Raw genomic sequence first — 17,661 nt, 5'->3', positions numbered from 1 at the left:
ATGGCAACTCCATTTTTACCTTTTTTTGGGAAGAACCTCCGTATTGTCTTCAGTAGCGGCTGCACCAATTTACATTTCCACCAACCATGTAGCAGGATTCCCTTTTCTCCACACCCTCCCCAGCATTGTTTGTAGATTTTTTGATGGCCATTCTGATTGGTGCAAGGTGGTATATCTCACCGGTGTTTGTTTGCATCTCTCTAATTAGCAATGTGAGCATCTTTTCTTGTGCCGGTTGGCCATCTGTATGTCTTCACAAAGAACAAATTTTAAGACTAGATTTATACCTCTCCGCCTGGAGAGGTATAAATTGTGTTTAAGGTGGAATCAACCAAGTCCAGTTTAAAGACAAGTTCTGGCCCAAAATACTTAAGAAGCATTTTCTCTGCAGCTGTCTCTCACCCAAGGCTTTCATCTCCTATTACATTTAACAATTGTTTTATCCATTCTAAATAGTGGCCAGACACTTGAGAAACAGGTGTGCTAACATTTCCAAATTGAACTAGCTTTGCTTTAAATTCATCTACTAATTGTGATACTGTCCTTTGTTAGTAATTTACTGACCCTTCACTGCCATGTACTCATAATGGTGCTAAATGGTACTGAATATATACAGCAAAATATCAGCACTTGCCAAGTTGTGGTGACTTAATTTGCAAACACCCAATTTAAAAATGCGCAATGGTTCTGAATAGATACTTCTCCAAAGAAGATGGCAGTAACAAGAAAAGATGCTCAACATCATTATTCATTAGATAAATTAAATCAAAACCAAGAAAAGATAACCATTTCACATCACTTAGGAAGCCTATAATCAAAGACAGATAATGACAAGAGCTGGCAACCGTGTGGAGAAATTGGAACCTCAAACATTTTCTTGTGGGTATATAAAAAGGCATCTACTTAAGTTTGGCAGTTCCTCAAAATGTTAAGAGTTACCAGCAATTCCACTCCTAGGTATATACAAGAGAAATGAAAACATGCCCACACAAGTACAATATACATTCATAGGAGCATTATTCATAATAGCAAAAAAATGGAAACAATCCAAAGGTCCAAATACTGATGAGTGGATAAAGTGAACTACTATTCAGCTATACAAAGGTATCAAGTTCTGATCCATGCTATAACGGATGAACCTTGAAAACATAAGTGAAAGAAGCCAGTCACAAAGGACCACATATTTTAGGACTGTGTTTATATGAATTGTCCAGAATATGCTAATTTAGTGGATCTGCAGATTAGTGGCTGCTTAGGATTGGGAGGAAGGGGGAGCAAATGGGTGCTAATGGGTACATGATTTCTTTTAGAGGACAAAATGTTCTCTTACTGTGGTGACAGGTGCATAACCCTGTGACTATACCAGAACATACTGAATCATACACTTTAAATGAATCAATTAGCTGGCATGTGAATTCTGTTACCAAAAAAACCCCTAAAGAGTAAATATTCATACTTTGGAATACCATATAGCATTGTTAATGAACCAAATATATGTAAATGCAATAATGTATATGAATCTTACAAACAAGCCTCAGACAAATGTATATCCCATAAGTCCATTTACATAAAGTTAAAGAAGTGCCAAATATTAATCTATGGTGTTAGAAGTTAGGTTTATTGCGGGGAGGCGGGAGACAGTGACTGGAGAGAGACATGAGTCAGGCTTCCAGAGTGCTGGTTACGGAGTTTGTTTTCAAGAGAAGGGGTAAAACAACACACGGAACAGGGGCTGCACTTCAAGTTGTGATTTCAAGAAGCACGTACCTGACTTGGCAGCTGCTAAAACAAAGCACCCAGCATTGGTAAAACCGTTATTTTTTAAGAACCAGTTTCCATCCCCAGCCCCTTTTCATTTGTTTCAAAACTCTCAGTAATGTTACAGAAAGGAAAAACTAGAAAGGAAAAACCAATTACAAATTATCTGAAGTTTGAAGTGTTCCCTCCCAAAGTGCTGGCTAAAACAAGGATAAGCACATACCAGAAGCTTCAGGTGTTACTAAGTTTTTCTCTCTCCTGGGGCATTCAAGATTCAGGGGAAGTATCTCTCCTAAAACCCATTTCAGCCATATCCCATGGTTTAGTCTAAGATACAACTTCAGGTAGTCCAGCTCTGGTCCTCAAGTACCACGCTCCCTAAGATGTTAATACGTTGTAGAGGCTGGATCATGGAAAGCAATCTTTTAATTGGGAAGCTAAGTAAGACAATAACGGAAAGACATCATGCTGACGTATGGCAGAAACCAACACAATATTGTAAAGCAATTATCCTTCAATTTAAAAAGATCCCATAAAGACATATTTCTAGTTTTATTCCTAGCCCATCTATTAGGTTCCCCACCCCCATCTCTCAGTTCCTATTGGATCAAGTTATAAGCACTTATCCAATCAACCGAAGAAGAACCAGTTGAGACACGTGCTTTCAATAATGGATAGATCCAGCATATATATCTTAATAACTGAATCACATACGCAGAACAGCCCCCCATCCGAATTTGAGAAACATATTCATCCTCTCCAATGAAATAGATGCCTTCCTTTATCCTCCAAGGGGAATTTCATTCTCACCACCCCGCTACGATACCATCTCCCCACACATGTGAAAACCTCACATATTTGAGAAAGACACTCTTACAGACAAGAGAAAGACAAGCCTAGAGAGCAAACCCCAATATCAAGACTTGAAAAAGGCTTTCCCACTTGAATGACTCAGAAGGAAATATGGAAATGCAAAAACAAGAGAGATGGATGAAGCTAAGGGGAATGCATCAATTAAACTTGTCATTGTAGAATTTATCACAGCAAAATCAACTACTCTCAGGTGAACTAAAGAATACTCCTGCACAGCAAATGCTTGCCAGTCCATCCCAAAGTTTCGATGCACCCGCAAGTCGATATTTATGCATATATATACTTCAAAAGGAGAAGGCAATGGCACCCCACTCCAGTACTCTTACTTGGAAAATCCCATGGACGGAGGAGCCTGGTGGGCTGCAATCCATGGGGTCGCTAAGAGTCGGGCACGACTGAGCGACTTCACTTTCACTTTTCACTTTCATGCATTGGAGAAGGAAATGGAAGCCCACTCCAGTGTTCTTGCCTGGAGAATCCCAGGGACGGGGGAGCCTGGTGGGCTGCCGTCTATGGAGTCGGACACGACTGAAGTGACTTAGCATAGCATACTTCAAAAAATAAAAGAGGGTCCTTAACTTTCATTTACTATTACCAAAACTGAGTATCAGCACAACCCCTTTGGAGGGTCATTTATCTTTATGAAGCTTTTAAACACATATTACTCTTTAGTCCAACAATCCTTCTAGGAAATTATCCTACATCCTCATACAAGTGCCAAGCATATGAATAAAGATGTCATTAGCAGTGTTTGTAAAGGCTAAAGAAAACTAGAAACAATGTTTGTGCCAGCTATACTCAGAGTGTGGGGATCTCAAAAGGCCTAGAAAATAAAAACTATTTTCATAATATTACTAAGAGATTAGTTGCCCTTTTCATTCATATTCTCTCAGTATGTCTACACTGATACTGTAACAGATTGAATGCAGAAGTAGCAAAGAATCCTTTAAAAAAAATTAAACTGGACATTAAAGAGATATGTAAAAATGTAAAAGAAAAGATCTTTGAAGTCTAAGCTTTAACGTGGTAAATACTGATATTTTTTGTTTAAACATAAATAAAGCTTTTAGAGGTCCTCAGTTTTACTACATTAAAGGTATCCTAAGGGAAAAAATTTGAGAAATGCTACTGCGTCAATAATGCTATACTTTGTGAATACTATGCTGATTTTAGATGAGATAGAACTGTTTGAAAAAGTGAAAGTGTTAGTCAATTTGTATATCCTGACACAAACAGATGCCCCAAATATACTGATAAAAAGAAGATCTATACACTCAGGAAATAGGAAGACAATGGTAAAGAAGGGGAAATGCCCACTTATAACATAACCAAGACAATCACAGGTAAAGCTGTCATGGACTGACAGCAAGAAAAAGTAACCATAAAACAGTACAACTATGAGTATAAATATTTAAGTCATTAAAAATGTTCCCTCTCTACTTCATATCTTGGGTCTCCTATAAAATAAAATGTGATAATTTCTCTAGTATCCTGTTGCAAACTCCCAACACAACCCTATCAAAACGAAACGAACACCTTCAGGGATAGGGGAGAGCAGTTAACATGCAAAAGAACTGAAACGAGAGAACGCAGAACTAGTGCCTGTAGTATGGATCCAGCTCGGGACAGCTTGTTTAATTCCCAGTTCTAATAAACATACTCATTCAATATGTGCGTGCTCAGTCACCAGGCTACTCTGTCCATGGAATTTTCCCCACAGGAATACTGGAGCAGGTTGCTATTTCCTACTCCAGGGGACTGGCCCTACCCAGGGATTGAACCTGCATCTCCTATGTATCCTGCATTACAGACAGGATTCTTTAACCACTGGGGAATAATTCATGCAAACCTTTTAAAACAGAAAGATTTTATATTAAAAAAAAATATAGGTTTTTGGCTGGGTACAGGAAAAAAAGACCCCCAAACTATCCAATCAAAGAATCAATGCACCAAGACTTAAAGTTAGAAAAAATAATAAAGCAAAGCAACCACAGGGTTGCTTTTGAGTATTAACTGAATATATAGTGCCTGACCCAGAACCTAACACATAACCAGCACTCAATACTCTCTTTTTTAATAGCAAGATCAGAATATCATTTCCCTGGCATCACTTTATTTCTGAATAGTAGAAAAATTAGTATTGATAACAATGATCTAGAAACACATTATAAACAAAAGACTAAGCATCACAGGCTCATTGTACTGTTTAAGAAAAACATTCTAGTATACAATATTTAGGGAGCATTCCATAATAATTGTTGAGACTTTTAAATCTTCTGTTATACAGTTTAATTTAGCTGGAAAATTCACTTGTTCAAAAGGTACCAAAAGGAATTAATATAAGACCAAAAATCTCACCTGGATAGGAGATTAGTGTAATGCTTTAAACCTATAGTAGATTTGTATTCCAGGTCCCTCCCACTCAATTTTGTGGACTACAAAGACACTTAAAAACAAAAATGAAAGCTCAGGAAAAACACTCTGTAGTGTTACATTAAGAGGTTTCACACGTCTGTCAGCCTTCAAAACTCTCCACCCCAGTTTTACACAACGTAGCCCATGCCCTGAACTCAAAAGTTACCACATGCAACAGATGATAACTAAAGGCTTGACTATCCTAAGCCTATTAATTTTCCATAATGCAGGACTACACAAGAGAAAAAGTGCATTTAAATCATGTTTTCAAAGTGAAATAGTTCTCCCACTGGGTTCTTCGTGGTAGCTAAATTTTGAAATGCTTATTGTTGCAAGATCATATACTACCTTATTGATTTATAAGAACAACACAGAAAATGCTGATTCTCTGTTCATTTCTCACCACAGCACCCAAAACAAAACAGACTTTCCTACCCAAAGTGTTGACCTCTTCTCCTATTTATAGTGTATATAAATAGGAGAAGAGGCAGGTCTACTATAACCAAGTTCTATCAAGAGGTAGAAGCAGAAGATTCCAGTTTTCACCAGTAGCTAGCAGTACTACCCTGAACAAAACATTTCTTTTGTCCCATTTCTTCAGGCCTCAAGTAACAGTGAAAATTAAATCTTTTAAACTCTGAACAAGTCAGAATTAAAACTATCAACGTAAATTAATTAAAACTATTAAATATTAATAAAATTTATTGATTTTATTAATAAAAATTAATCAAACTATTGTAAATAAACATTAAAACTATTGTATGTAAAAAAACATAAAACTTAAAGTAAAAAACATAAGAACACTATTCTTGATGATTGGCAAGTAATCCAGAATAAAGAGTACTGATGTGATTTTATGTTCAAATACATCCTTCAGTACGTGAAGAAATTCCAATTTATCAATTCTAAAACTGGTAGGAGGTGGTAAAAATCATAATGGAAAAAAGGAATGATTTGAACAAAATGAGAGAGTAAGCAACAAGCTAATAGGTACAGCATAAACTGGAAGAAAATACACTAAATAATCTTTACTGAAGATGGAACCTTACAAGTACACGGCTATGATAAAGCCTGAGAAATTAGGTAATCTTTGTTTTTAAAAAAGGATACATTTCAACAACCTATTTTGCTAGTAGGAACCTACTGAATTGCAAATCAGAAAATGGGCTCAGTAGCTAGTGGGACATCTCTCCTCCAAGGCAAAGTGAGCTACAGAATTGTCGAGCCAACTCAGCTTCCAGAATGCAATCCAGACACGGACTGACGGAAGACACAAGTACTTCCATTCAAAAACTACCTTCTTGATCTTCAGGTAAGTCTATAAGCTCCTCTAACAAGATAAATGACTCATATGGAAAACCAGAAATAACTTTCCATAAAAAGAAAATTCTGAATTATCCCGTATGGCAAATGAGGGAAACACACAATGGATAACCCAAGCTAGCAGCCAATGTGAAAATTCCCACATGTGGCTTGGAGACAAACTACAACTTTAAATACCGTCAGGCTAAACATTTGTCTTCATTTCCTTTGAAATAAAACTTGGGTCTAAGTATAAAGCAGCAAATGCAAGTAGACAATAATATGGGTGTTTCAAACACACTGTAAACAGTTAATGATATTAATTAAATAATTGATAATACAAGTTTCAAGTCATAGTCTAGAAATCTCATTCAATCTGATACCTCTCCACGACCTCAGTTTGAACACTGATCTTCCTTGCTTTTTTATTAACCTAGCTATGTGATCTTTGGTTCTTTAGCTTCTCTAGGCCTCAGTTTCCCAATCTGTATATATGGCTAAAAATAGTACCTACATCAGAAAACACCAGAAGATACAAGTGGCACACAGCAGACACTCAGTAAATTTTGACTATTATTCCTATTTGGAGTTTTCCTGTTAGAAAAAAGAATAATCAAAAGCAAAAATTATTTATAAAGTATTCACAAATATCTTGGAATTTTCTAAGCCTACTCTTGGATTTAGTTTTCCTAATAACTTATAAATTGAACAGGGCACAGTTAATTTTTTTAGCTCTTTCCCTAACAGATAAAAATGGGGGGGAAAAAAAAGATTCTTATTGTGTTAAACGAGTATGATTCCCTATGATAAAATGACAATGGGACTTAATGCTTTAAAGTACTTTAAACAAAGGACTTTGTATGAGTACAATTAAACACAGGATGTGAAGTTACCTCTTATTTTAAATTATTATGAGATTTCAAAGAATTCATCTCGAATCTACACATGCTTTCATCTTAAGTTAACCAAACCCATAAAGCCTATACTTTCCAACTTATCACATAAAAAGTTTTCCAAACAAAAACATAGAACATAGAGTAGCTGGTTATTATATGATAGTCATATACCAAAGTAAACTAACACTTCACATTCAAACTTGTATTTTAAGAGGCAAGTAACATAGGCCTCAGAAAAATATACCCAATGAATTCAAAACCCTTTAAACGCCTCCAAGAAAAAATAGTTTTTCTCCGCTTTTATTTTGGGGGAGCCTTATAAAGTAACCTGTGGGTAATATACTCCAAGTTACCATTTTTCTTTCAATTCAAATTGAAAAGCAATGTCCCTGCAGTCGTCAATTACAGAATGGTGAGTCTTATCTGTTCCTTGGAACCGGAGTTCTGGCTAGGAAGTCCAATTAAAATTCCTTAAAATGAGTTTGTAGTAATGCATTTACAGAACAACTACAATTATAAACTGAGATAGTTAGCTACCATAAAACTATGGCATATTGTTACAAAACAGGTTTTCAAATTGAGAGGAACAATTTTGAAAAAAGTTTTAGCCCATGTGAACTTTTTCTTTAAGGGAAATTCACGGTATGCCACCGGGGGAAGTGGCAATTCCTGAAGAGTTGAGTCTTTAAAAATGTGAAAAGCTTATCTTCAAACAACTTGGTCTTTGAACCTTGAGGGCTGTTTCAAAATCTGTGAAGCTTACGCACCACTGGGGCAGAATCGAAAGGTTCTAGAGATACTTGCCAACTTCTCCCCACCTGTTAACTAAACCAAACTATGAATACAAATTTAAGCAATCAAAAAGCTCCGATAAAATGACTCCACACTTGAGAAACGTTTACACAGTGAAACTACACACAAAAACCTTCATTTCTAATGAAAAAGACAACTAGCATTGGGGAAACACCCATCTATCTTCTTAGGCAAAGAAATATTTTCTCTGCCTAGTGCAGAGTTGCCAGATCCATGAACCAGCGCTGCCAACCTGCAACAGGGTCGGAAAGATGCAGCAGTAATGTGTTTGGGCGGGGGGCGAGGGGAGTACAACAAAATATTCATTCCTGTTCCAAAAAGCGAAACTGTTAAGAACTTTCTTAGCTCCGAGAAAAGTTTCATGCCTGCTCTACAGATGGATGAACTAAGGCAGGAGATCGGTTTAATGAGTACCTTTCTCAAGGTCACTCTGGTGCACAGGAACGGCCCGCTCCGGGCTCCCGCGCCCACGTCCCCGATCTCGCCACACTCCCAGGCGGCTCCGCTCAAACGCGCCCGGTCCGCTCCCGCCCGCAAGTGCGCCCAGGCGCTCAGACACCTTAACACTCTCCGGGCAGTTCCCGGAGGACAGGGGTGCCGGGGCCCGCCCTGCCCCGAGAAGGCGGCAGCTGCAGCCCATTCGCCCCCTTTTCGTCATCCCAGGGAGCGGCCCAGGGGTTCCAAAGAACCGGGGAGGTGGCCCAGGGACGCCGGGGAGACGAGGGATTCACTCACCGTCACTCTCGGCCCTGACAAGCAGAGACATGCCCTTCAGGCGCTCCACGTAGCCGGACGACACATGTCCGGTGCCCCGGTCGTCCCACTGCCGGTCCTCGTTGAGGGTGTAAACCTTCACCCGACGCCGGGTGTCGGTCATCTTGCCGCCTGGGGTCCGGGCCCCGCCGGAGTCGCCCGGGAAGGGGGTCCGGGGAAGGCGGGAGCACGCCCGCGAGCCGAGGGCCCCTCGGCCTCACTGCAGCTGCTGGCCGCCCCGGAGCCGCGCTGCCGCACGCATGGCCCGCCGCGGGGCCGAGTTCTGGTCCCCGCCTTTCCTCGCCTCTGGCTCCTCGGCGCTATTGTCCAGGCCCGGGGAGCCCTGCCGCCCCAATCGGGGCGCGCAGCGCTTCGCAGCTTCCCGCCCCGCCGCGCTAGGAACTCGGGGCGCCGGTCACTGCCCTGCTCCTGCCTCCGCCATGATCTCAGCCAAGCCGCTTCCCGCGCCGCCGCCGCCTCCTCAAGCTGCCGCCGCCATGTTTTCCTTCCTTATACCTGGCCCTGCCACCGCAGCCGGACTTTGTGCTCCTCTCGTCTGCTTCAAATGTCCGAAGCTGACGGGCGCCAGGTCCCGCTGCAACTTCTACCACTGCGCGGAAGACTCCTAGAGCCCCCAAGCGCACGAGCGCTTCTGGCTACTGGGAGTCCCTGTCCCTCCGCCGCCGCCGCCGCCGCCTCTTCCGTCTTCCTCACCGAGCCAAAGCCGCCGCCATCTTGGTTCGCCCCTCAATAGTGGCGCGCGCGGGGCCACCCAGGCAGCGGCTGCAGGGGCGGCCCGTTGGCCCCACCATTTAAAGAGGCAGGAACGAAGCTGTGAGTCTCGCAGCGGCGGAGGCCTCGGATGGAGGTGGGAGGCGGGCCCCGGGTTGCCGAGGTGGCGGGAGCGCAGGGAGCGGAGGAGGCGGAACGCTGGTCGCGCCGGTGACGAGCCGGGTCTCCCTCGCGCTCCTCGCACGCACCGTCGTGCGAGCGCAGGGCGGGTGTGCGTCCGTCGCGCCCTGTGTTCGTCATCAGCCCCGCTCCGGATTCGAAAGGGCGTGGATCCCGCCTCTGGCTCCTGCGGGTTGCGAGGCTTTTTGCCCGCGGGGTGCTCTGGGTCTGGGGTTCTGGAGCCCGCAGTTGTCTTCACAGGTGGCTCGCGGTCCAGACGCCGATCCCGGCGGGCATCAGGCGGCTTGGGCCTGGGGTCCTCCCGCGCCCGCCCGCCTCCGCGAGTATCCTGTCCGAGCCGCCTTTGGGGCTGGACTGGGCACCCGGCGCGCAGAGGTCGGTGGCGGCGGAGCCTTCTGGCCTCGGGCCCTTTTCCTTTGGGAAGAAATAGAAAAGTTCTTAGGCTGGGAGGTCAGCCGCCGGTCCTGGGCATTGCTGTGGGGCAAGCACTGCGTTGCGAATCTGGGGCCCTGGGGCAGTTTCCAAGCTTGAAATCACAGGTCTAGACCCTCCACTTACAATAGCTGCTACCTCTGATCCTCTGTCCTTTGTCAGAATTGTTGTTTTCTAGCTCTTCATGTTGCTAAAAGAACTTAAGGGTTTTACAGAGACAAATGGGGTACTGTATAATCATACTGAGTAATTTTCAACGTTCAATGTTAAGCACTGTTAATCTTCATGGAAGAATGACGTTGTCATTCCTATCATACAAACAATAGCCACCGTTTTACAGGGCTTTTTACTATTTGCCGGGCCGTCTAGGTCATTGCTGGCCACTGGGGGAAAAGTGTGAGTTTCATATGTAGCTTTATGGTAGCCACTTCTTTAAAAGTATGAAGCATGTGTTTTTAATGTGTTAAGAAAAAAATGCCTGCCATGCCAGTTCTGCAAGATTCCAAGCATTAGCCACTGCAGTGGCCCCAAGACAGTGCACCCTGAGGGGAATTCAGGATGGGGAAAAACGGCAAGTATTCTGTGCTTTGGATTCACTGGACCCAAGATAAATAAGATATACATATCTATGGGAAAATTTCTATGACCACCAGATTCTAACATCTTCCCCAAAGTAGAAAAGCGCTAAAATCATTAACTCAAGATGTCTGTTATTTGTGATTTACAGTAATCTTTTTATGCTTTACTAGGAATGTTTTTCCTAGCAAAAAGTTTGTATATATTCCTGGCTCCTCCCTTATTACTTTGGAGCAGTACCTTAGCGCTAAGAGCCTGTCGCAAGGGCTATAGCCATCAGTAAGGTCTCTGAATAGAACTTAACTCACAACTCTTACACGGTGTCTTTTTCAGTTGACAGTTGAATGCAAAATATTCCATATAAAATCAATGAGATATTTTGAATGATTATTTTCATGCTAAGTTCAAAATGTGATATGTACTTTACCTTGAGTGTCAATTTCTATTTGGATGCTGAATTTTTATTGGAAATATATGATGTGGGTTTCAGTTCAGTTGCCTAGTTGTGTCCAGCTCTTTGAGGCCTCCTCCCTGTGGGTTTAGGTTTCACTAAATTTACAGCTGAAAAAGTAGATTCACAAACTAAAGTTATGTCAAATATACTTTTTTTCCAAAAATAAATCAAGTATCATTTTTTAAATTTAAAAATTAATTAAAATTCAGTTCAGTCGTGTTGGACTCTGTGACTCCCATGGATTGCAGCATGCCAGGCCTCCCTGTCCATCATCAACTCCTGGAGCTTGCTCAAACTCATGTCTATTGAGTCAGTGATGCCATCCAACCATCTCATCCTCTGTTGTCCCCTTCTCCTCCCGCCCTCAATCTTTCCCAGCATCAGGGTCTTTTCCAATGAATCAGTTAATCGCATCAGGTGGTCAAAGTATTGGAGTTTCAACTTCAGCATTCAGTCCTTCCAATGAGTATTCAGGACTGATTTCCTTTAGGATTAATTGGTTGGATCTCCTTGTAGTCCAAGGGATACTCAAGAGTCTTCTCCAACATCACAGTTCAAATTAATTAAAAGTAAGTAAGATTTAAAATTTAGTTCCTCAGTCCCATTAGCCAGATTTACAGGGCTTAGTTCTGAAACCAAGCAGGACCCTATGGGGCTTCTGGGCACAGAAGACTCTGTGTTCCCTGTGCCTTGTTTTCAGGGAATAGATTCCAACCTCCATCACCTTCCCTGAGTCATAAAGGGCACATTGAAACAGTTGCTCATCAGAGAAGGGAGGGGATACAGAGACAGGGGAAAAAAAAAAAAAGCCAAGAAAGCATTAGTGCAGCCCTGGGGGCCTCAGGCATACACAAAAATTTCTTTAAGCTCCTTCTGTAACTAAGTTCCGTTCAGTTCAATCGCTCAGTCCTGTCCGACTCTTTGCGACCCCATGGACTGCAGCATGCCAGGCCTCCCTGTCCCTCACCAACTCCCAGAGTTTACCCAGACTCAAGTCCATTGAGTGGATGATGCCATCCAACCATCTCATTCTCTGTTGTCCCCTTCTCCTGCCCTCAATCTTTCCCAGCATCAGGGTCCTTTCAAATGAGTCAACTCTTCGCATCAGGTGGCCAAAGTATGGCATTTCAGCTTCAACATCAACCATTCCAATAAACATTCAGGACTGATTTTCTTTAGGATGGACTGGTTTGATCTTGCAGTCCAAGGGACTCTAAAGAGTCTTCTCCAACACCACAGTTCAAAGGCATCAATTCTTTGGTGCTCAGCTTTATTTACAGTCCAACTCTCACATCCATACACGACTAATGGAAAAACAGCCTTGATAGATGGACCTTTGTTGACAAAGTAATGTCTCTGCATTTAATATGCTGTCTAGGTTGGTCATAACTTTTCTTCTGAGGAGTAAGCGTCTTTTAATTTCATGGCTGCAATCACCATCTGCAGTGATTTTGGAGCCCCAAAAAATAAAGTCTGCCACTGTTTCTCCATCTATTTGCCATGAAGTGACGGGACCAGATGCCATGATCTTAGTTTTCTGAATGTTGAGTTTTAAGCCAGCTTTTTCACGGTCCTCCTTCACTTTCATCAAGAGGCTTTTTAGTTCTTCACTTTCTGCCATAAGGGTGGTGTCATCTGCTTATCTGAGGATATTGATATTTCTCCCGGCAATCTTGATTCCAGCTTATGCTTCTTTCAGCCCAGTGTTTCTCATGATGTACTCTGCATAGCAGTTAAATAAGCAGGGTGACAATATACGGCCTTGATGTACTCCTTTTCCTATTTGGAACCAGTCTGTTGTTCCATGTCCAGTTCTAACTGTTGCTTCTTGAACTGCATACAGATTTCTCAAGAGGCAGGTCAGGTGGTCTGGTATTCACATCTCTTTCAAATTTTCTTCAGTTTATTGTGATCCACACAAAGGCTTTGGCATAGTCAATAAAGCAGAAATATATGTTTTTCTGAAACTCTCTTGCTTTTTCCATGATCCAGTGGATGTTGGCAATTTGATCTCTGGTTCCTCTGCTTTTTCTTTTTCTTTTTTAAATTTTATTTTTAAACTTTACAATATTGTATTAGTTTTGCCAAATATCGAAATGAATCCACCACAGGTATACATTTGTTCTCCATCCTGAACCCTCCTTCCTCCTCCCTCCCCATACTATCCCTCTGGGTTGTCCCAGTACACCAGCCCCGGGCATCCAGTATCGTGCATCAAACCTGGACTGGCAACTCGTTTTATACATGGTATTATACATGTTTCAGTGCCATTCTCCCAAATTTCCCCACCCTCTCCCTCTCCAACAGAGTCCATAAGACTGTTCTATACATCAGTGTCTCTTTTGCTGTCTCGTACACAGGGTTATTGTTACCATCTTTCTAAATTCCATATATATGCGTTGTATACTGTATTGGTGTTTTTCTTTCTGGCTTACTTCACTCTGTATAATAGGCTCCAGTTTCATCCACCTCATTAGAACTGATTCAAATGTATTCTTTTCAATGGCTGAGTAATACTCCATTGTGTATATGTACCACAGCTTTCTTATCCATTCATCTGCCGATGGACATCTAGGTTGCTTCCATGTCCTGGCTATTATAAACAGTGCTGTGATGAACACTGGGGTACACGTGTCTCTTTCCCTTCTGGTTTCCTCAGTGTGTATGCCCAGCAGTGGGATTGCTGGATCATAAGGCAGTTCTATTTCTAGTTTTTTAAGGAATCTCCACACTGTTCTCCATAGTGGCTGAACTAGTTTGCATTCCCACCAACAGTGTAAGAGGGTTCCCTTTTCTCCACACCCTCTCCAGCATTTATTGCTTGTAGACTTTTGGATCGCAGCCATTCTGACTGGCGTGAAATGGTACCTCATAGTGGTTTTGATTTGCATTTCTCTGATAATGAGTGATGTTGAGCATCTTTTCATGTGTTTGTTAGCCATCTGTATGTCTTCTTTGGAGAAATGTCTATTTAGTTCTTTGGCCCATTTTTTGATTGGGTCATTTATTTTTCTGGAGTTGAGCTGTAGGAATTGCTTGTATATTTTTGAGATTAGTTGTTTGTCAGTTGCTTCATTTGCTATTAATTTCTCCCATTCTGAAGGCTGCCTTTTCACCTTGCTAATAGTTTCCTTTGATGTGCAGAAGCTTTTAAGTTTAATTAGGTCCCATTTGTTTATTTTTGCTTTTATTTCCAATATTCTGGGAGGTGGGTCATAGAGGATCCTGCTGTGATGTACATCGGAGAGTGTTTTGCCTATGTTCTCCTCTAGGAGTTTTATAGTTTCTGGTCTTACATTTAGATCTTTAATCCATTTTGAGTTTATTTTTGTATATGGTGTTAGAAAGTGTTCTAGTTTCATTCTTTTACAAGTGGTTGACCAGATTTCCCAGCACCACTTGTTAAAGAGATTGTCTTTAATCCATTGTATATTCTTGCCTTCTTTGTCAAAGACAAGGTGTCCATATGTGTGTGGATTTATCTCTGGGCTTTCTATTTTGTTCCATTGATCTATATTTCTGTCTTTGTGCCAGTACCATACTGTCTTGATAACTGTGGCTTTGTAGTAGAGCCTGAAGTCAGGTAGGTTGATTCCTCCAGTTCCATTCTTCTTTCTCAAGATAGCTTTGGCTATTCGAGGTTTTTTGTATTTCCATACAAATTGTGAAATTATTTGTTCTAGCTCTGTGAAGAATACCGTTGGTAGCTTGATAGGGATTGCATTGAATCTATAAATTGCTTTGGGTAGTATACTCATTTTCACTATATTGATTCTTCCAATCCATGAACATGGTATATTTCTCCATCTATTAGTGTCCTCTTTGATTTCTTTCACCAGTGTTTTATAGTTTTCTATATATAGGTCTTTAGTTTCTTTAAATAGATATATTCCTAAGTATTTTATTCTTTCCCTTGCAATGGTGAATGGAATTGTTTCCTTAATTTCTCTTTCTGTTTTCTCATTATTAGTGTATAGGAATGCAAGGGATTTCTGTGTGTTGATTTTATATCCTGCAACTTTACTATAATCATTGATTAGCTCTAGTAATTTTCTGGTGGAGTCTTTAGGGTTTTCTATGTAGAGGATCATGTCATCTGCAAATAGTGAGAGTTTTACTTCTTCTTTTCCAATTTGGATTCCTTTTATTTCTTTTTCTGCTCTGATTGCTGTGGCCAAAACTTCCAAAACTATGTTGAATAGTAATGGTGAAAGTGGGCACCCTTGTCTTGTTCCTGACTTTAGAGGAAATGTTTTCAATTTTTCACCATTGAGGATAATGTTTGCTGTGGGTTTGTCATATATAGCTTTTATTATGTTGAGGTATGTTCCTTCTATTTCTGCTTTCTGGAGAGTTTTTATCATAAATGGGTGTTGAATTTTGTCAAAGGCTTTCTCTGCATCTATTGAGATAATCATATGGTTTTTATTTTTCAATTTGTTAATGTGGTGTATTACATTGATTGATTTGCGGATATTGAAGAATCCTTGCATCCCTGGGATAAAGCCCACTTGGTCACGGTGTATGATCTTTTTAATGTGTTGTTGGATTCTGATTGCTAGAATTTTGTTAAGGATTTTTGCATCTATGTTCATCAGTGATATTGGCCTGTAGTTTTCTTTTTTTGTGGGATCTTTGTCAGGTTTTGGTATTAGGGTGATGGTGGCCTCATAGAATGAGTTTGGAAGTTTACCTTCCTCTGCAATTTTCTGGAAGAGTTTGAGCAGGATAGGTGTTAGCTCTTCTCTAAATTTTTGGTAGAATTCAGCTGTGAAGCCATCTGGACCTGGGCTTTTGTTTGCTGGAAGATTTTTGATTACAGTTTCGATTTCCGTGCTTGCGATGGGTCTGTTAAGATTTTCTATTTCTTCCTGGTCCAGTTTTGGAAAGTTGTACTTTTCTAAGAATTTGTCCATTTCTTCCATGTTGTCCATTTTATTGGCATATAATTGTTGATAGTAGTCTCTTATGATCCTTTGTATTTCTGTGTTGTCTATTGTGATCTCTCCATTTTCATTTCTAATTTTATTGATTTGATTTTTCTCCCTTTGTTTCTTGATGAGTCTGGCTAATGGTTTGTCAATTTTATTTATCCTTTCAAAGAACCAGCTTTTGGCTTGTTGATTTTTGCTATGGTCTCCTTTGTTTCTTTTGCATTTATTTCTGCTCTAATTTTTAAGATTTCTTTCCTTCTACTAACCCTGGAGTTCTTCATTTCTTCCTTTTCTAGTTGCTTTAGGTGTAGAGTTAGGTTATTTATTTGAATTTTTTCTTGTTTCTTGAGGTATGCCTGTATTGCTATGAACTTTCCCCTTAGGACTGCTTTTACAGTGTCCCACAGGTTTTGGGTTGTTGTGTTTTCATTTTCATTCGTTTCTATGCAAATTTTGATTTCTTTTTTGATTTCTTCTGTGATTTGTTGGTTATTCAGCAGCGTGTTGTTCAGCCTCCATATGTTGGAATTTTTAATAGTTTTTCTCCTGTAATTGAGATCTAATCTTACTGCATTATGGTCAGAAAAGATGCTTGGAATGATTTAAATTTTTTTGAATTTACCAAGGTTAGATTTATGGCCCAGGATGTGATCTATCCTGAAGAAGGTTCCATGTGCGCTTGAGAAAAAGATGAAATTCATTGTTTTGGGATGAAATGTTCTATAGATATCAATTAGGTCTAACTGGTCTATTGTATCATTTAAAGTTTGTGTTTCCTTGTTAATTTTCTGTTTAGTTGATCTATCCATAGGTGTGAGTGGGGTATTAAAGTCTCCCACTATTATTGTGTTATTGTTAATTTCTCCTTTCATACTTGTTAGCGTTTGTCTTACATATTGCCGTGCTCCTGTGTTGGGTGCATATATATTTATAATTGTTATATCTTCTTCTTGGCTTGATCCTTTGATCATTATGTAGTGACCATCTTTGTCTCTTTTCACAGCCTTTGTTTTAAAGTCTATTTTATCGGATATGAGTATTGCTACTCCTGCTTTCTTTTGGTCCCTATTTGCATGGAAAATCTTTTTCCAGCCCTTCACTTTCAGTCTGTATGTGTCCCCTGTTTTGAGGTGGGTCTCTTGTAGACAACATATGTAGGGGTCTTGTTTTTGTATCCATTTTGGGGCATTAAACCCATTTACGTTTAAGGTAATTACTGGTAAGTATGATCCCATTGCCATTTACTTTATTGTTTTGGGTTCGAATTTATACACCGTTTTTGTGTTTCCTGTCTAGAGAATATCCTTTAGTGTTTGTTGGAGAGCTGGTTTGGTGGTGCTGAATTCTCTCAGCTTTTGCTTGTCTGAAAAGCGTTTGATTTCTCCTTCATATTTGAATGAGATCCTTGCTGGGTACAATAATCTGGGCTGTGGATTATTTTCTTTGATCATTTTAAGTATGTCTTGCCATTCCCTCCTGGCTTGAAGAGTTTCTATTGAAAGATCAGCTGTTATCCTTATGGGAATTCCCTTGTGTGTTATTT

General features: G+C 40.6%; 2 protein-coding genes across 7 annotated transcripts in view; one reads left to right on the top strand and one right to left on the bottom strand.

Annotated features, from left to right (window-relative positions):
- Positions 1-9,769, bottom strand: part of PPP4R3A (protein phosphatase 4 regulatory subunit 3A) — a 35,437-nt gene extending 25,668 nt beyond the window's left edge. For all 6 annotated transcript variants that reach the window (XR_015149469.1, XR_015149467.1, XR_015149468.1 and 3 more), the window contains exon 1: positions 8,793-9,769. Coding sequence is in view for 2 of the 6 variants with exons in the window: in XM_086363211.1 (XP_086219337.1) it covers positions 8,793-8,934 (142 nt within the window). In the remaining 4 variants the exon portion in view is untranslated. The remainder of the gene's footprint in view (positions 1-8,792) is intronic.
- The window catches only part of LOC147349131 (uncharacterized), a 35,883-nt gene continuing 27,292 nt past the window's right edge, over positions 9,071-17,661 (top strand). The window contains exons 1-2 of the mRNA XM_086364978.1: positions 9,071-9,364; positions 9,440-10,097. Of these exons, the coding sequence (XP_086221104.1) occupies positions 9,071-9,364; positions 9,440-10,097 (952 nt within the window). The remainder of the gene's footprint in view (positions 9,365-9,439; positions 10,098-17,661) is intronic.

Source organism: Bos grunniens, chromosome 21 (assembly GCF_055505025.1).
Source record: "Bos grunniens cultivar Pamir isolate PY7600 chromosome 21, Bosgru_T2T1.0, whole genome shotgun sequence".
In the NCBI taxonomy this organism is placed as follows: domain Eukaryota; kingdom Metazoa; phylum Chordata; class Mammalia; order Artiodactyla; family Bovidae; genus Bos; species Bos grunniens.
Note: the sequence above shows the minus strand (reverse complement) of the source record. Positions and strands in the feature narration are given on the sequence as shown.